This window comes from Trypanosoma brucei, chromosome 9, assembly GCF_000002445.2.
Source record: "Trypanosoma brucei brucei TREU927 chromosome 9, whole genome shotgun sequence".
In the NCBI taxonomy this organism is placed as follows: Eukaryota; Euglenozoa; class Kinetoplastea; order Trypanosomatida; family Trypanosomatidae; genus Trypanosoma; species Trypanosoma brucei.
In genome coordinates, this window is record NC_007282.1 from 2,406,459 (window position 1) to 2,426,885 (window position 20,427).

The 20,427-nt window shown below is 41.7% G+C and overlaps 4 protein-coding genes across 4 annotated transcripts; all 4 read left to right on the forward strand.

Annotated features, from left to right (window-relative positions):
• Window positions 1–1,913: 1,913 nt before the first annotated feature.
• On the forward strand, window positions 1,914–3,341 carry Tb09.244.2330 (variant surface glycoprotein; the record flags this gene model as incomplete). Its single annotated transcript, XM_822613.1, has 1 exon — window positions 1,914–3,341. One exon carries the CDS (start codon window positions 1,914–1,916, stop codon window positions 3,339–3,341), a length of 1,428 nt encoding a protein of 475 aa, XP_827706.1.
• Window positions 3,342–10,372: 7,031 nt separating this feature from the next.
• Tb09.244.2310 (variant surface glycoprotein) lies at window positions 10,373–11,797 on the forward strand (the record flags this gene model as incomplete). Its single annotated transcript, XM_822614.1, has 1 exon — window positions 10,373–11,797. One exon carries the CDS (start codon window positions 10,373–10,375, stop codon window positions 11,795–11,797), a length of 1,425 nt encoding a protein of 474 aa, XP_827707.1.
• Window positions 11,798–14,980: 3,183 nt separating this feature from the next.
• On the forward strand, window positions 14,981–15,346 carry Tb09.244.2290 (hypothetical protein, conserved; the record flags this gene model as incomplete). The annotated part of the gene is made up of 1 exon (XM_822615.1): window positions 14,981–15,346. One exon carries the CDS (start codon window positions 14,981–14,983, stop codon window positions 15,344–15,346), a length of 366 nt encoding a protein of 121 aa, XP_827708.1.
• Window positions 15,347–18,825: 3,479 nt separating this feature from the next.
• Window positions 18,826–20,250, forward strand: Tb09.244.2280 (variant surface glycoprotein; the record flags this gene model as incomplete). Its single annotated transcript, XM_822616.1, has 1 exon — window positions 18,826–20,250. The coding sequence occupies one exon, from the start codon at window positions 18,826–18,828 to the stop codon at window positions 20,248–20,250; it is 1,425 nt and encodes a 474-aa protein (XP_827709.1).
• Between the last annotated feature and the right edge of the window lie 177 nt (window positions 20,251–20,427).

A 20,427-nucleotide genomic window follows, 5' to 3' on the forward strand; every position in this document is an offset into this window, starting at 1 on the left:
GTCAACGAGTGCCCGAAGCTTTTGTAATTATTTGGTTGAAGGAAGTTGCTCCAAAATGACGTGCGGAATGGCCGCGCAGCTAAGGCGGGAGAGAAAATTGTAGTAATTTAAAGCAAGGGTGAAGGAGCTTACCTGCTTATTTGCTTAAACGGCTGCACAGCAACCGTAGGGCAAAGAAATGGAATTCAGAAATACGGTAGAGGAAGATATGTGTACACGTGCAGCCGGTGTGGTTCCTTTGGGGTTCCGTTAGGTATTAAATGGGGGTAAAGCCATTGTCAATGACAGTGAGCACGAGGCCGAAGATAACGGCTGGTTCATCCGCTTACACAAGCAAATTTTTCAACAAACAGATACTTTTTTAACTTTCACTAACTGTAATTATATGCCTCTCAGTTAAACATAAGGCTAATAAATTCCAAAAGCGTTTCGATCGTAACGATAGCGACATATGTCGCTAAGACACACATGAAAACATGCACAGTGGTCGTACCAAAGTATCCTCACCAGCGTAGCAACACAAAAAGTTAATGGAAATTTCCTATGGAAGAGAAACCATGCGATATTCCGGTAAGGCACTTGAAACCCTTCAGTAGCAGGCGATATCCACGGATCGTTAACAACATGGAATGAGAATCACAACACACAAGGGGGAAAGGAATCGCAATTACTCTTTGAATATCAATACTTTTAGAGGGTCGAACTATCATCTGTCATCTGTCCCACGTGGCACTCTCACACACCACATCAAGGGTGATGGGAGAAATTTTTTGTGGGAGCATACGATGGCCGATGAGTTGGTGAGAGATCAATTATGTTTGCAACACTGCCGTTTTGGTTATTTTCTACTTGAGCACCTTTGATACAGTGGGCCATATCAGGGTTGTGCAATAAATGCGTAAAGTTAGTGGAGAAAAGTCTAACACCCTCTGCACCGCATCCTTACCAACAGAAGGAATGGCAGCAGCTCACTTAGATAAATCACTTCCCCCTGACAAGAATAGTTTAACAGAGGGCAGGTGAAAGGCACAGTGTTCAGCCTTTTACTGTTAAAAGCTGCAGTTACCTCCCTTCATTTTCTTACCAAACATCCCAAGACACAGCTTAAAGCATGGATTCTTTGTGGAAGACTTGACAGTGAGGAGAGGGAACGTGGATGGCTTTTCAGAAGGAACTGAATGTTATAGCTGTGATAGGAATCCGTATTTACTTCAGATAACTCGTCACGAAGAAAACAGGGTGTGAGGTGTTGGGAGGACATTTGGGGTCACGGTAATGCGGAAACGCGGCGACACCCACTCCATGTTGAATTTATATCCACACCGTTAATGTACTGGCAAATCGGATATCCGCAGCGCCTTCTTACCCATAGAGTGCAAAGTGAAGAATACAAACTGACATTGACACTCTTCATTACTTCCAACATGTATTACACACGCGTTACTCGGATGTAAGATATCGTGTGATTACAGGAGTTATTTCAAATATCAAGAGAGCTATGGAGAGTAATGGTTTCCTGATCTTTTTTCACCCATTCTGCCATTTCATATCATCTCTCCCATGAAATTTCGATGATATGGGGAAACAATGTGTGGTGGAGCGTATATGTAAAAAGAAGACCTGAGGGCACTTTCACCCTGGGCACCTTGTCACACGAAATAGGAGCTATGGAAGACTTTCTCACTGAGGGTTGAGCCCCTTCCACACTATTTCATGGGATTCGTGCGAAGGGAAAACAGAAAAATTATGTTTTAGCAGTAGTCATGAAGAGTTTAATTTTGTGTGAAGTAATAACCCTGAGAACACTGAAACACTTCCATGAGATGTGTGGAAGAATGTCAAAATGTCAAGAAAGCTCAAAATACTTCACTTTTTGGTTCTTTTTTGATTTTGCTAGAGGACAAGGGTGAAACATGCAAGGCACTATGTACTGGGTTGTATTTTTAGTGGCGGTACTACAGGGTATTCATTTAGTGTCGGGCCAGGAGGAGATATTGAATGAACAAGAGTTTGAAGCGTTGTGTCGAATGATAAATTGGGCAGAAAGGGGACTGAAGCACATAAAAGTAACAAAACGAGTTACCCAAGAAGCTCTGAAAATAGGCGTAAGATATCTTGAAGTGGCCGGTGAGGAAAATGCTGCTGAACTCGCTGAGGCACAGGACTATTCTTGTACGAAGAGAATGGAGGATCGGAAAAGGAATTGTGGGCTGTACAAAACATTTTGGGAAGAGGCGCAGAGAGTATTGAACAAAGGGGTTGACAGCGGAGAAAGACCTGAGCGAAAAAAAAACGGCTTGCGGGAGCACAGTGCAGAGATTAGAAAAAAGGCAATGGAAGTGGCAGATATATATCACGAAATCGAAGCGAAGAGTCCATCTGGACAAGTAGAAAAGATTGAAGAACAGCTCAATAAAGCTCTTTATGGAAGGACACACACTGCTGAAGAGATAAGGGAAAGAGAAGAGCGAAGCAGGGTGTGCGGGAAAACATTACCAAATCCACCTAATAGAGAAGACCAATCACTAGCCGTGGATTTGCTGTGCTTGTGTGCAATGCACGGCTCTTGGAACGGCAGGGAGATATGCTGCGCAGACTGCACCACAGGAAGAAATAGCGAGGAGTGGAATCCAGAATCAAACAGCGCGCACCGCTGGGAATTTCTGAAACAGAAGTGTGCGGGAGTCATTCCAAGCTATGGTAGCACGGGGGAAAGACTGCGTGATGCAAAACAAAATTTTATGGATGCAGTAACGAAAATAACTACAAGGAGGGGGGAGCAGTTGTCCAAACTAGGAGAAAAGCAAAACAACAACGTAAAAGACTGCGGCGCGGACACAAGCAAGAGCCAAGGAATATGCATGCTGTACGGAGCAGTTGACGGAGTGAACCTGCCCTGGATGAAAACTTTGGAAAGTGTCGAAGACAGGATAGGACTTCTGATGCAAGAGAGCCAAGACAAGACATCAAAACTTGAGAGAATTAAAGAGCTAAGTCAAGAGATAGAAAGCTTAATCAAAGGTGATACGGGGCGAGGAAGACAACAGGGAAGACAGAAACGGAGTGTGGATACCGAGAACAGTGTCCCAGAAACCCCAGCTGACCCGAGCGATCCAACACAGTCAACCACAGATACCAATAGAAAAAAGCAAGGTGAAAGGAAACCGATATCAACAGGTAACGGTGCATCCAAAAGCTACGGTGGAGATGAGGTTGATTCTTACGATTCCAAATGCGATGGAGAAAACTCGGCATGCTCAGATTCACCAGCAAAGCCAACAGTAAAAAGCAGCAAAAGTGCTATAAATTGTCCACTGGGATTAATTTTGCTTTTGGTATAAACGAAAAGTTCCAACACAAGGTAAGGAAAAAGAGATGGAATTGGTTGTGTTTGCGGCATCTCAATATTCCACACGGAGTGGGATGGTGTGCATTTCAAAACTTGTACAGGAGACACGTGATGCGTCAGAGCAATCGTGCTCAGCAGCACAGCCATCCAGGAAGCCTAAACGAAAGAGGGAAATGTTGGGAGGGTTTATGCTTCGTGATACTAGTAATGCGTGTTGTTGAGAACCTTTTCATATTAAAAGGAACACTACAAAAACTGAAAGCATTTACGAATGATGGGAAAGCTCATAGAGGCTATAAACGGCTAAAATGTACCGGCCGTACTGAGTGGGTGGTGTGAAAATAAAAAGGGATATGTTGTAGAGAGTGTCAATACAGGAAGGCTACACAAATGGAAAGGAATAATAAATACAGAAAAAGGGACGTCATAATATTTTACTGAGCTCCATGCAGGAAGTGCAAGGGATATTTCCAATGGGGAAGTTGGGAAGGTTAAAAAAAAAGGCGAAAACATATGAGTGATAATGTAAATATAGTCTGATGGAAGGAAGTGTTGCTTTGGAAAAAGACAGACAAATAACTAAAAGAGGATTGACTGGAGAAAATGATGCCAGGCGAAACACATAAAAAAATGGGTTCGGGAAGCATGGATATTTCGAACTTGGAACATAAAGACAAAAGAGCAGGAAAAGTTGTGGGAAATGGCATGTTATATATTTGCATCGTTATAGCAAAAAAAACTGTTTGGTGTGTCGAATGAGTGAAGGAACTGAGGCACTCAAGACCGCTGAATAAGAAAATGGAGAAGGAAAGCCACGGAAAGTAATGAGGGGATATCTTGAAAGCCGCGCACACAGACACGTACACTTGATAGCGGGGTGTGAAAAAGCAAGGAGTGGAACAAAAGCCTTCATCGCTATGATGGTTAAGAAATACGACACCACCACAATGCGCTGTATAATTCAAAGCAGACGTATTATTAAAGGGATCGGTATTAGTGGAAATACCTGTGGTATTAACCTTTGCGGTGCTTGAAGTGATGGCATGAAAAAGATTAGAGATACCCTCTTCTGTGTTGTGTCGGATACATGGAAAAAGAAAGTGTGTGCTTGGCCTAAGGATGTAATGTGCTAAACCATAAGGCAGTAATAAAATACCTCAAAGCAATTCTATCGCCAAAAGGAATCGATGATGCTGTGGTTCAGACGAGAAATATCACACTACAGAATCCGACATTGCATGGGACGCAACTATGTGTCAACGCGGCGGTGATATAAGCTATCAAAGCAAAAAATGATGCAATTATGGGGATTTATCATGCAGCAGCGTTGTCTACTATGGAAAATGCAGTAACCACTGAAAAGGAGGAAACATGCTTCAAGGAGCAAAAAGTAGCAGTGATTGCTGTAACAACAAGATTGTGGTTGTAAATAAAAAAAAAGAAAAGGAAGCGAAACTACGACCCAAGGATATTTAGAGTAGTATCGAAACTGCCTAAACATCACTAATGAATGCATATTTACCAAATGCGAATATATATGTATATGTGAATATATACGTACATCAATATTCTACAAAAATAGTGCTTTGCAGCGTGTGAGACTTTCAAAACATTTTTTGTGGAACACTTAAGCATAATTGTTGTTAATGGAAAATTGATCTATGGATACCTTCTTTTTGCTACATGTATTTTGAATTTGTTTGAGAGGAAAATGGTAACATCTCTGAGGTAAACTCTGGGACAATATAAAAGTGCTGGAGAAAATTTCTTGGTTTGACAGTAGCAATATCATGAACTAAAGAAGTGATTAAAAGATCTGTAACACGGGAGTATGTGCTTTTGCCATTGTACGATTTTCTTGATATATGCATTGAAGTGATTGATTGAATAGGGGTGCAAGTCTCATGAAACATGCTCTTCATTCAACCAAGGCTTTTTAGGAATATGCAGCAAAAGTCGAAAAATGACTGACTTGACAACCAAAATGGCGTCCCTATTCTATTAGTGAAAATTCGAATGAAACAGCACATAATGGAACTACATGAAAATTCAAAGGAAATGTGATATCAAATTCCTAACCCGCTGTATCAAATTTCTCACACACCTTTCATAAAAGTATTTTTACATACATGTTTGAATTGAAAACACTCGACAAAATAATTTATGTGATCTGCGTATGAAATGTGTGATGAATTCTGCCCAATCGTGCTAATCTCTCTATTATTGTTAAACCTCACCTTACCATTTGTTTCAGTAAAGGCAAGAAAGCAATATTAAATGATGAAATACTGTTAAACGGTGAAGTTACAAAGGAATATCTTTTCCGCAACAGAGAGTAACTATCTGAGAGGAGTTTAATGAACCGTGTACAATGATAGTGTCAGCACACTAAGTCTTGGAACAGCATAAACAGACTAGGATAACCAAAGGGGAAGAAGTGACACCTGGTGCTATGCAGTAACTAGCTTCAGAGGCAAAAAAAAGGCTGCTCAATCCTATGGAAGCAATGTAACCTCACAGCCGTAGCAGTAGCGTGAATAAGAAAGGAAATGTGAACTTAGAAAAAACATATTGAACTCAAAGTGAAAAAGCAGAAGCAGTCAACCGCATAGAGGTATCAAAGGCATAACGTAGTTTGTTGGAAGGGGCGCCGAGCAAAATCAAGTTTTAGGCAGGTGATCCGGTATGGATGTATCACACTGCACATGGATGCCACAAACCAAGAGACTTTGAATAGATGAAAGGAAAGATGAGAGACTTCGCGTCTATCAGGCGTGCTTGAGTTAGGGGCTGTAGTGGAAAGCAAACACAAACTGCTTACCCGAAGAGGGACAGTAACATGAACAATCCGAAATGGGTTTCAAACTATCTGGCACAATATCATTTTGACTGGGTCTGAGAGAGAGAGCTCTTTGGCCAGAGACAAACACGCGCGTTACTATAACCTTACAAATGACTCGAATACAGATATCAAATGCAATATTCTAAACGAATAAAAACAAGGCTCAAGAGGCAACAATGCGGAAGATTCCGTTGAGTTACTTTACGTTAGCGTGAGGGTAGGAAAGAAAATGAAGAGATTTTGTGAATCTGGAAAAGGAAATGTGAGAACGCAACCCTACAACAGCTTTTAAAATATCCCATGGACTAAAGCGTTGAATAGAATTGACGGGAAAATGAGCAACCTGACTGTTAGCAAAGACAAGGGAAACTATGGCAAAGCTAACCTAGTTAAGCTGTGGCATCGCCAATTTAATTAAAACAAGCCAGAGTGAAGAGAGGATGCCATTCAGAGTTATAAGAAAGTAAAGCCATGAAAGTATAATTGGCACGATTACTTTGTTAAATTACGATACAAATACGAGTAAAACACAAATAATAATTATGGGAGCAAGCCAGGAGTTACCTGTGAAGGTGAAATTACTGCTGATTATAATAGTGCGGGTGTCTCTCGAATGAAACGCGAAAACCGTCGGCACAGTACAGCGTCCACGCACTCAAACTGTGAAAGAGGATGTCAGTGGGTCAACGGTGAGATTGTGAGGCCACATCGCAAGCCAGTTATCTAAAACAGTGTGGGATTTGTTCAAACATTACCCAGATTATATTTGTTTCTGTTTGTAAACGTGTGATTAGGCACTAAACTTCAATTCTAGCAGTGTTTGAATCTGTAGTACAATTAATATTTACCCCTTTCGTTTGAAAGTTAGTATAACTCTACGGTTTTGTCGGTCATTCAACGTAGTCTTGAAAGGGCCCAAAAGCACAAATACGTGACTTCTTAACATTTCATCAGAGATGCACTACACCACACGGGTGAGCACATTGCCGTAACTAGGGGGTAGGTTTACTTTTTTGACACAGCTTCAAAAAGGTAGAACCTCGAATATGATGCAAGTGGACCTCAGGTGGGGACTATCTGGCGCAAGAAAACGCTAGCAGAACTCGGGTCTCTCCCTCGCTTGAGGTAAAAGTTGTGTTGCATTGCGGGCTTCGGTGACGATTGCTCACTCCTTATTCAGATTTTTGAGGTTACCAAGCATGTAAAGCTAAGGGAGTGCAGTTCTTTCTCTGTAGTTGTTGGGTGAGCGGTTATGTAAATGTGTATATCTTCACATTTTTATATTTAAATGTTGGCTTTTACGAATTTTTTTGTTTGCAATGGGTTGAAATTACACGGCAACGACGTGGTTCAAGGTGTGAATTTTACTGATTTAGTTTTTGACGCCATCTCAGTTAGTGAAAGGATACGATGGCGATCCGCAAAGGGGAGGAAAAGGGCTTCCAAATTGCAGAGACGTACCAAAAATTGACAGGAATTTAGGTTGCTCAAAGGAAAATAATTATAGATATTAAGCGGCAAGAAACTTTGTGCTGGAGAGGCTTCTGGGGTTGGATTCTGTTTGACAGAAACTGCACGCCATGGCTGATAAGTGAGCTGCTTCCCATGAGGCATAGACGGGTGAATAATGCTTCCCTCAGTTTTTTGAGTGGGAATTCGTCGCTGTAAAAGATTCACCTGGTGTGAAAAGAATTGATAGAGCGTATCCGAACATTTTAATTACTCCAATCTAAGGAACAAGAAGTGTGAAACATCTGGTGAGGGTAGAACGTCTTGTTACCTTAGCTCCCTTGGGCGGAACACAGGTGTAGGGTCGTGTAAAAAAGGGACGAGAGGTGTGTCTTCCTATTGAAGTTGGAGGTCTCTAGCTGAAAAAAAAAAGCCACTGACTCTAGTGACACGAATAGTCCAGACAATATCCCTAGGCGCGCGCACCTCACAGGCCGGCAGAATAGTAAAACTCAATTTTCACTACAATCCAGTTACCAAACTGTACATTTAATCTTACTCTTCCCACTGTAAAAACATATAAGTGTTATTCAACTCGGGTGCTGAATCCATACCAAAGCACATAGAGGTAACAAATAAAAGTCGCTATTTCTGAAAACTAATTCACACTTGCCTGCGAATGCACACCTTTCCTTTAACATTCGTAAGACAGTATAGGGTCCTACTGAAGTCCTGGTTTACACAAGATATTATATACGATTGGTCACGCAGTCACCTCTGCTGCTTTCCGGACAATAAAGTGACTAACTGCGAAGCATGGCTCTCAATGGGAGAGATTTTCTAAGCGGGTTAAAGAGCCATACTATGGAGACTCATACATGTGTATATTATTGTTGGGGTGATTCACCAGCCCTTTTTACAAAATGTATAATATCCTCTTGCATTTGGCAGTGAAGCATAAAAGCGTGCTGCTGTTGTACTGAATATATCCCCTTTCCTTTGCGGTACCCTCCTTTCTCTTTATAAATAATGAGCCTGGTGTGAATTAGAAGAGTGTGCGAATTTATCCAAAATAGAGTGGGTGTAATGGGAAGACACATCATGTGGAGGACACTCCGTATGCTAGCAGCTGATGCTTACGGTGGAAGTGGAAGAAGCATTCAGTATCCGAGGCGTAGTGCCACCTTGCCATAAATTGGCTGTCGGAGTTGACAAGAGATCACTGAAGTGGCAACCCTCCAAGGGCCACTTAGTGAAGATGTGCGCCATTATGTCGCTAAGACACACATGAAAACATGCACAGTGGTCGTACCAAAGTATCCTCACCAGCGTAGCAACACAAAAAGTTAATGGAAATTTCCTATGGAAGAGAAACCATGCGATATTCCGGTAAGGCACTTGAAACCCTTCAGTAGCAGGCGATATCCAAGGATTGTTAACAACATGGAATGAGAATCACAACACACAAGGGGGAAAGGAATCGCAATTACTCTTTGAATATCAATACTTTTAGAGGGTCGAACTATCATCTGTCATCTGTCCCACGTGGCACTCTCACACACCACATCAAGGGTGATGGGAGAAATTTTTTGTGGGAGCATACGATGGCCGATGAGTTGGTGAGAGATCAATTATGTTTGCAACACTGCCGTTTTGGTTATTTTCTACTTGAGCACTTTTGATACAGTGGGCCATATCAGGGTTGTGCAATAAATGCGTAAAGTTAGTGGAGAAAAGTCTAACACCCTCTGCACCGCATCCTTACCAACAGAAGGAATGGCAGCAGCTCACTTAGATAAATCACTTCCCCCTGACAAGAATAGTTTAACAGAGGGCAGGTGAAAGGCACAGTGTTCAGCCTTTTACTGTTAAAAGCTGCAGTTACCTCCCTTCATTTTCTTACCAAACATCCCAAGACACAGCTTAAAGCATGGATTCTTTGTGGAAGACTTGACAGTGAGGAGAGGGAACGTGGATGGCTTTTCAGAAGGAACTGAATGTTATAGCTGTGATAGGAATCCGTATTTACTTCAGATAACTCGTCACGAAGAAAACAGGGTGTGAGGTGTTGGGAGGACATTTGGGGTCACGGTAATGCGGAAACGCGGCGACACCCACTCCATGTTGAATTTATATCCACACCGTTAATGTACTGGCAAATCGGATATCCGCAGCGCCTTCTTACCCATAGAGTGCAAAGTGAAGAATACAAACTGACATTGACACTCTTCATTACTTCCAACATGTATTACACACGCGTTACTCGGATGTAAGATATCGTGTGATTACAGGAGTTATTTCAAATATCAAGAGAGCTATGGAGAGTAATGGTTTCCTGATCTTTTTTCACCCATTCTGCCATTTCATATCATCTCTCCCATGAAATTTCGATGATATGGGGAAACAATGTGTGGTGGAGCGTATATGTAAAAAGAAGACCTGAGGGCACTTTCACCCTGGACACCTTGTCACACGAAATAGGAGCTATGGAAGACTTTCTCACTGAGGGTTGAGCCCCTTCCACACTATTTCATGGGATTCGTGCGAAGGGAAAACAGAAAAATTATGTTTTAGCAGTAGTCATGAAGAGTTTAATTTTGTGTGAAGTAATAACCCTGAGAACACTGAAACACTTCCATGAGATGTGTAGAAGAATGTCAAAATGTCAAGAAAGCTCAAAATACTTCACTTTTTGGTTCTTTTTTGATTTTTCTAGAGGACAAGGGTGAAACATGCAAGGCACTATGTACTGGGTTGTATTTTTAGTGGCGGCACTACAGGGTATTCATTTAGTGTTGGGCCAGGAGGAGATATTGAATGAACAAGAGTTTGAAGCGTTGTGTCGAATGATAAATTGGGCAGAAAGGGGACTGAAGCACATAAATTTGGCACGACAGGTTACTGAAGAAGCTCTGAAAATAGGCGTAAGATATCTTGAAGTGGCCGGCGAGGAGGAGGTTACAGAGCTTACCGAACTGCAGGAGAAGGCGTGCATGAGCAACAAGAAGACAAGTCACGAAAAGAATTGTGGACTGTACAAAACATTTTGGGAAGAGTCACAGGAAGCATTGAAGAGGACTGCCAGATCGCAAGCGCCTCATCGAGGAAGGAACAGTTTGCAATATCATACAGCGGAAGGAATTAAAATCAAAGTAATGGAAGTGGCGGATACGTATCACGAGGTCAAAAAAGAAATCTTGAAACTTAGAACGGATAACATGGAGGAGCAACTCAATCAAGCTCTTTATGGAGTAGGACATTTTACTGGAGAGGTAAAAGGAGGGGATTCGGACCGAAGCAGAGTGTGTGGACAAAACCTGGGCAACCGCGACGCCACTGGAGGTTGGTCACTAGCCGTGGATTTGTTGTGCTTGTGTGCGAGGCACATATCCTGGAGCAGCGTGAAGAGTGTATGCTGTGAGGAGTGCGGTACGGGAGAGAACAGCAACACATGGAACCCAGCATTAGACGGAGCACTACACTGGGAATTTCTAAAAGAGAATTGTCCAGGTGATAATACAAATCACCATACAGAGGGCGAACAGCTGAAAAGCGCCAAAAAGAATTTTATGGCAAAAGTGTCTAAAATAGCCACTATCCCATATAGAACTATGTACAAGCTTGGAGACAGTAAAAATATACAAACAAAGCAATGCGGGGCTAACATAGGCACTGGCCAGGGAATATGCGTGTACTACGGATCTGATAATGGAGCGAATCTGCACTGGATGCAAGCGTTGGAAAGGGTTGAAAATGATGTTGAAGTTCTTCTGCAAGACAGTAAATATAAGTCGACTAAGCTAAAGAGGATTAAAGAGCTAAGTCAAGAGATTCAGAACCTAATCGAAGGTGGCACGCCGCGGGGAAGACAGAAACGGAGTGTGGATACCGAGAACAGTGTCCCAGAAACCCCAGCTGACCCGAGCGATCCAACACAGTCAACCACACATACCAATGAAAAAAAGCGAATTGTAAGAAAACCGATATCAACAGGTAACAATGCATCCAAAAGCTACGGTGGAGATGAGGTTGATTCTTACGATTCCAAATGCGATGGAGAAAACTCGGCATGCTCAGATTCACCAGCAAAGCCAACAGTAAAAAGCAGCAAAAGTGCTATAAATTGTCCACTGGGATTAATTTTGCTTTTGGTATAAACGAAAAGTTCCAACACAAGGTAAGGAAAAAGAGATGGAATTGGTTGTGTTTGCGGCATCTCAATATTCCACACGGAGTGGGATGGTGTGCATTTCAAAACTTGTACAGGAGACATGTGATGCGTCAGAGCAATCGTGCTCAGCAGCACAGCCATCCAGGAAGCCTAAACGAAAGAGGGAAATGTTGGGAGGGTTTATGCTTCGTGATACTAGTAATGCGTGTTGTTGAGAACCTTTTCATATTAAAAGGAACACTACAAAAACTGAAAGCATTTACGAATGATGGGAAAGCTCATAGAGGCTATAAACGGCTAAAATGTACCGGCCGTACTGAGTGGGTGGTGTGAAAATAAAAAAGTATATGTTGTAGAGAATGTCGATACCGGAAGGCTACAAGAATGGAAGGAATAATAAATACAGAAAAAGAGACGCCATACTTTTCACTGAGCTATCTACAGGACATGGAAGGGATATTTCCAATGGGGAAGTTGGGAAGGTTAAAAAAAAAGGCGAAAACATATGAGTGATAATGTAAATATAGTCTGATGGAAGGAAGTGTTGCTTTGGAAAAAGACAGACAAATAACTAAAAGAGGATTGACTGGAGAAAATGATGCCAGGCGAAACACATAAAAAAATGGGTTCGGGAAGCATGGATATTTCGAACTTGGAACATAAAGACAAAAGAGCAGGAAAAGTTGTGGGAAATGGCATGTTATATATTTGCATCGTTATAGCAAAAAAAACTGTTTGGTGTGTCGAATGAGTGAAGGAACTGAGGCACTCAAGACCGCTGAATAAGAAAATGGAGAAGGAAAGCCACGGAAAGTAATGAGGGGATATCTTGAAAGCCGCGCACACAGACACGTACACTTGATAGCGGGGTGTGAAAAAGCAAGGAGTGGAACAAAAGCCTTCATCGCTATGATGGTTAAGAAATACGACACCACCACAATGCGCTGTATAATTCAAAGCAGACGTATTATTAAAGGGATCGGTATTAGTGGAAATACCTGTGGTATTAACCTTTGCGGTGCTTGAAGTGATGGCATGAAAAAGATTAGAGATACCCTCTTCTGTGTTGTGTCGGATACATGGAAAAAGAAAGTGTGTGCTTGGCCTAAGGATGTAATGTGCTAAACCATAAGGCAGTAATAAAATACCTCAAAGCAATTCTATCGCCAAAAGGAATCGATGATGCTGTGGTTCAGACGAGAAATATCACACTACAGAATCCGACATTGCATGGGACGCAACTATGTGTCAACGCGGCGGTGATATAAGCTATCAAAGCAAAAAATGATGCAATTATGGGGATTTATCATGCAGCAGCGTTGTCTACCATGGAAAATGCAGTAACCACTGAAAAGGAGGAAACATGCTTCAAGGAGCAAAAAGTAGCAGTGATTGCTGTAACAACAAGATTGTGGTTGTAAATAAAAAAAAAGAAAAGGAAGCGAAACTACGACCCAAGGATATTTAGAGTAGTATCGAAACTGCCTAAACATCACTAATGAATGCATATTTACCAAATGCGAATATATATGTATATGTGAATATATACGTACATCAATATTCTACAAAAATAGTGCTTTGCAGCGTGTGAGACTTTCAAAACATTTTTTGTGGAACACTTAAGCATAATTGTTGTTAATGGAAAACTGATCTATGGATACCTTCTTTTTGCTACATGTATTTTGAATTTGTTTGAGAGGAAAATGGTAACATCTCTGAGGTAAACTCTGGGACAATATAAAAGTGCTAAAGGAAATTTCTGGGTTTGACAGTAGCAATATCATGAACTAAAGAAGTGATTAAAAGATCTGTAACACGGGAGTATGTGCTTTTGCCATTGTACGATTTTCTTGATATATGCATTGAAGTGATTGATTGAATAGGGGTGCAAGTCTCATGAAACATGCTCTTCATTCAACCAAGGCTTTGTAAGAATATGCAGCAAAAGTCGAAAAATGACTGACTTGACAACCAAAATGGCGTCCCTATTCTATTAGTGAAAATTCGAATGAAACAGCACATAATGGAACTACATGAAAATTCAAAGGAAATGTGATATCAAATTCCTAACCCGCTGTATCAAATTTCTCACACACCTTTCATAAAAGTATTTTTACATACATGTTTGAATTGAAAACACTCGACAAAATAATTTATGTGATATGCATGTGAAATGTGTGATGAATTCTGCCCAATCGTGCTAATCTCTCTATTATTGTTAAACCTCACCTTACCATTTGTTTCAGTAAAGGCAAGAAAGCAATATTAAATGATGAAATACTGTTAAACGGTGAAGTTACAAAGGAATATCTTTTCCGCAACAGAGAGTAGCTATCTGAGAGGAGTTTAATGAACCGCGTACAATGATAGTGTCAGCACACTAAGTCTTGGAACAGCATAAACAGACTAGGATAACCAAAGGGGAAGAAGTGACACCTGGTGCTATGCAGTAACTAGCTTCAGAGGCAAAAAAAAGGCTGCTCAATCCTATGGAAGCAATGTAACCTCACAGCCGTAGCAGTAGCGTGAATAAGAAAGGAAATGTGAACTTAGAAAAAACATATTGAACTCAAAGTGAACAAACAGAAGCAGTCAACCGCATAGAGGTATCAAAGGCATAACGTAGTTTGTTGGAAGGGGCGCCGAGCAAAATCAAGTTTTAGGCAGGTGATCCGGTATGGATGTATCACACTGCACATGGATGCCACAAACCAAGAGACTTTGAATAGATGAAAGGAAAGATGAGAGACTTCGCGTCTATCAGGCGTGCTTGAGTTAGGGGCTGTAGTGGAAAGCAAACACAAACTGCTTACCCGAAGAGGGACAGTAGCATGTACAATCCGAAATGGGTTTCAAACTATCTGGCACAATTCCATTTTGACTGGGTGTGAGAGAGAGTTCTTGGGACAGAGACAAACACGCGCGTTACTATAACCTTACAAATGACTCGAATACAGATATCAAATGCAATATTCTAAATGAACAATAAAAACAAGGCTCAAGAGGCAACAATGCATAAGATTCCGTTGAGTTACTTTACGTTAGCGTGAGGGTAGGAAAGAAAATGAAGAGATTTTGTGAATCTGGAAAAGGAAATGTGAGAACGCAACCCTACAACAGCTTTTAAAATATCCCATGGACTAAAGCGTTGAATAGAATTGACGGGAAAATGAGCAACCTGACAGTGAGCACAAACAAGGGAAACTATGGCAAAGCTTACATAGTTAAGCTGTGGCATGTCAATTTAATTAAAACGTGCCAGAGTGAAGAGAGGATGCCATTCAGAGTTATAAGAAAGCAAAGCCATGAAAGTGTAATTGACACGATTACTTTGTTACAATCCGATACAAATACGAGTAAAACACAAATAATAATTATGGGAGCAAGCCAGGAGTTACCTGTGAAGGTGAAATTACTGCTGATTATAATAGTGCGAGTGGCTCTTGACACAAATGCGAAAACCGTAAGCACAGTTCAGCGTCCACGAGCTCAAACTGTGAAACAGGATGAAAGCTGGTCAACGGTGAGATTGTGAGGCCACATCGCGAGTCAGTCATCTAAAACAGTGTGAATTTCGTTCAAACATTACCCAGGTTATATTTGTTTCTGTTTGTAAACGTGTGATTAGGCACTAAACTTCAATTCTAGCAGTGTTTGAATCTGTAGTACAATTAATATTTACCCCTTTCGTTTGAAAGTTAGTATAACTCTACGGTTTTGTCGGTCATTCAACGTAGTCTTGAAAGGGCCCAAAAGCACAAATACGTGACTTCTTAACATTTCATCAGAGATGCACTACACCACACGGGTGAGCACATTGCCGTAACTAGGGGGTAGGTTTACTTTTTTGACACAGCTTCAAAAAGGTAGAACCTCGAATATGATGCAAGTGGACCTCAGGTGGGGACTATCTGGCGCAAGAAAACGCTAGCAGAACTCGGGTCTCTCCCTCGCTTGAGGTAAAAGTTGTGTTGCATTGCGGGCTTCGGTGACGATTGCTCACTCCTTATTCAGATTTTTGAGGTTACCAAGCATGTAAAGCTAAGGGAGTGCAGTTCTTTCTCTGTAGTTGTTGGGTGAGCGGTTATGTAAATGTGTATATCTTCACATTTTTATATTTCAATGTTGGCTTTTACGAATTTTTTTGTTTGCAATGGGTTGAAATTACACGGCAACGACGTGGTTCAAGGTGTGAATTTTACTGATTTAGTTTTTGACGCCATCTCAGTTAGTGAAAGGATACGATGGCGATCCGCAAAGGGAAGGAAAGAGACTTCCGGATTGCAGAGACGTACCAAAAATTGACAGGAATTTAGGTTGCTCAAAGGAAAATAATTATAGATACTAAGCGGTAAGAAACTTTGTGCTGGAGAGGCTTCTGGGGTTGGATTCTGTTTGACAGAAACTGCACGCCATGACTGATAAGTGAGCTGCTTCCCCTGAGGCATAGACGTGTGAAAAATGCTTCCCTCAGTTTTTTGAGTGGGAATTCGTCGCTGTAAAAGATTCACCTGGTGTGAAAAGAATTGATAGAGCGTATCCGAACATTTTAACTATTCCAATCTAAGGAACAAGGAGTGTGAAACATCTGGTGAGGGTAGAACGTCTTGTTACCTTAGCTCCCTTGGGCGGAACACAGGTGTAGGGTCGTGTAAAAAAGGGACGAGAGGTGTGTCTTCCTATTGAAGTTGGAGGTCTCTAGCTGAAAAAAAAAAGCCACTGACTCTAGTGACATGAATAGTCCAGACAATATCCCTAGGCACGTGCACCTCACAGGCCGGCAGAATAGTAAAACTTAATTTTCACTACAATCCAGTTACCAAACTGTACATTTAATCTTACTCTTCCCACTGTAGAAACATATAAGTGTTATTCAACTCGGGTGCTGAATCCATACCAATTCACATAGAGGTAACAAATAAAAGCCGCTATTTCTGAAAACTAATTCACACTTGCCTGCGAATGCACACCTCTCCTTTAACATTCGTAAGACAGTATAGGGTCCTACTGAAGTCCTGGTTTACACAAGATATTATATACGATTGGTCACGCAGTCACCTCTGCTGTTTTCCGGACAATAAAGTGACTAACTGCGAAGCATGGCTCTCAATGGGAGAGATTTTCTAAGCGGGTTAAAGAGCCACACTATGGAGACTCATACGTGTGTATATTATTGTTGGGGTGATTCACCAGCCTTTTTTACAAAATGTATAATATCCTCTTGCATTTGGCAGTGAAGCATAAAAGCGTGCTGCTGTTGTACTGAATATATCCCCTTTCCTTTGCGGTACCCTCCTTTCTCTTTATAAATAATGAGCCTGGTGTGAATTAGAAGAGTGTGCGAATTTATCCAAAATAGAGTGGGTGTAATGGGAAGACACATCACGTAGAGGACACTCCGTATGCTAGCAGCTGATGCTTACGGTGGAAGTGGAAGAAGCATTCAGTATCCGAGGCGTAGTGCCACCTTGCCATAAATTGGCTGTCGGAGTTGACAAGAGATCACTGAAGTGGCAACCCTCCAAGGGCCACTTAGTGAAGATGTGCGCCATAATGTCGCTAAGACACACATGAAAACATGCACAGTGGTCGTGCCAAAGTATCCTCACCACAGTAGCAACACAAAAAGTAAGGGTGAGTTCCTATGGAAGAGAAACCATGCGATATTCCGGTAAGGCACTTGAAACCCTTCAGTAGCAGGCGATATCCAAGGATTGTTAACAACATGGAATGAGAATCACAACACACAAGGGGGAAAGGAATCGCAATTACTCTTTGAATATCAATACTTTTAGAGGGTCGAACTATCATCTGTCATCTGTCCCACGTGGCACTCTCACACACCACATCAAGGGTGATGGGAGAAATTTTTTGTGGGAGCATACGATGGCCGATGAGTTGGTGAGAGATCAATTATGTTTGCAACACTGCCGTTTTGGTTATTTTCTACTTGAGCACTTTTGATACAGTGGGCCATATCAGGGTTGTGCAATAAATGCGTAAAGTTAGTGGAGAAAAGTCTAACACCCTCTGCACCGCATCCTTACCAACAGAAGGAATGGCAGCAGCTCACTTAGATAAATCACTTCCCCCTGACAAGAATAGTTTAACAGAGGGCAGGTGAAAGGCACAGTGTTCAGCCTTTTACTGTTAAAAGCTGCAGTTACCTCCCTTCATTTTCTTACCAAACATCCCAAGACACAGCTTAAAGCATGGATTCTTTGTGGAAGACTTGACAGTGAGGAGAGGGAACGTGGATGGCTTTTCAGAAGGAACTGAATGTTATAGCTGTGATAGGAATCCGTATTTACTTCAGATAACTCGTCACGAAGAAAACAGGGTGTGAGGTGTTGGGAGGACATTTGGGGTCACGGTAATGCGGAAACGCGGCGACACCCACTCCATGTTGAATTTATATCCACACCGTTAATGTACTGGCAAATCGGATATCCGCAGCGCCTTCTTACCCATAGAGTGCAAAGTGAAGAATACAAACTGACATTGACACTCTTCATTACTTCCAACATGTATTACACACGCGTTACTCGGATGTAAGATATCGTGTGATTACAGGAGTTATTTCAAATATCAAGAGAGCTATGGAGAGTAATGGTTTCCTGATCTTTTTTCACCCATTCTGCCATTTCATATCATCTCTCCCATGAAATTTCGATGATATGGGGAAACAATGTGTGGTGGAGCGTATATGTAAAAAGAAGACCTGAGGGCACTTTCACCCTGGACACCTTGTCACACGAAATAGGAGCTATGGAAGACTTTCTCACTGAGGGTTGAGCCCCTTCCACACTATTTCATGGGATTCGTGCGAAGGGAAAACAGAAAAATTATGTTTTAGCAGTAGTCATGAAGAGTTTAATTTTGTGTGAAGTAATAACCCTGAGAACACTGAAACACTTCCATGAGATGTGTAGAAGAATGTCAAAATGTCAAGAAAGCTCAAAATACTTCACTTTTTGGTTCTTTTTTGATTTTGCTAGAGGACAAGGGTGAAACATGCAAGGCACTATGTACTGGGTTGTATTTTTAGTGGCGGTACTACAGGGTATTCATTTAGTGTCGGGGCAGGATATAGTGAATCAACAGGAGTTTGAAGCGTTGTGTCGAATGATAAATTGGGCAGAAAGGGGACTGAAGCACATAAAACTAGCTAAACAAGTGACGGAAGAAGCTCTGAGCATCGGCATAAGATATCTTGAAGTCGCTGATGCAGATAGCGCTGCTCAACTTGGCGCGGCAGAACACGATGCTTGTATGGATAAAAGAGAGGTTCGTGAAAAAAACTGCGGATTGTACAAAACATTTTGGGAAGAGTCACAGAGGCTATTAAAGGAAAAGCATGAAAGATCGCAAGCACATCACCGAGGAAGGAACAGTTTGCAATATCATACAGCGGAAGAAATTAAAAGCAAAGTAATGGAAGTGGCGGATATATTTCACGAAGTCAAGTGGGAACTCTTAGAACTCAAAGTAAATAATATGGAGGAGCAACTCAATCAAGCTCTTTATGGAAGGACATACTCCGCAGAAGAAATAAGGGAAAGAGAAGAGCGAAGCAGGGTGTGCGGACAAAGCTCGCGTAGTGAAATGATTATTGGGGGCCAATCACTAGTAATGGATTTGTTGTGCTTGTGTGCAATGCACAGTTCTTGGAAAGAGATGAGGGTATGCTGCGCAGACTGCACTACGGGAGAGAACGGCAACACATGGAACCCAGGATCAAACGGAGCACCACGCTGGAAATTTCTGAAACAAAAGTGTGCGGGAGCCACCACTAGTTACGTTAGCGTACGCAAAACCCTGCGTGGTGCAAAACAGGATTTTATGGATGCCGTAACGGAAATAAGTGCAAACAGAAGAACAAATTTGTACAAACTTGGGGAAAAGCAAAACAAAGAAATAAAAGACTGTGGAGCAGACAAAAACAGCAAAGAAGGAATATGTGTGTTTTACAGAGAGCGTGATGGAGTGGTGTTTTGGATGAAAGCGTTGGAAAACGTGGACAACAAGATGGAAGTTCTGCTTCAAGACAGAACAAAGAAGACATCAAAACTTGAGAGAATTAAAGAGCTAAGTCAAGAGATAGAAAGCTTAATCAAAGGTGATACGGGGCGAGGAAGACAACAGGGAAGACAGAAACGGAGTGTGGATACCGAGAACAGTGTCCCAGAAACCCCAGCTGACCCGAGCGATCCAACACAGTCAACCACACATACCAATGAAAAAAAGCGAATTGTAAGAAAACCGATATCAACAGGTAACAATGCATCCAAAAGCTACGGTGGAGATGAGGTTGATTCTTACGATTCCAAATGCGATGGAGAAAACTCGGCATGCTCAGATTCACCAGCAAAGCCAACAGTAAAAAGCAGCAAAAGTGCTATAAATTGTCCACTGGGATTAATTTTGCTTTTGGTATAAACGAAAAGTTCCAACACAAGGTAAGGAAAAAGAGATGGAATTGGTTGTGTTTGCGGCATCTCAATATTCCACACGGAGTGGGATGGTGTGCATTTCAAAACTTGTACAGGAGACATGTGATGCGTCAGAGCAATCGTGCTCAGCAGCACAGCCATCCAGGAAGCCTAAACGAAAGAG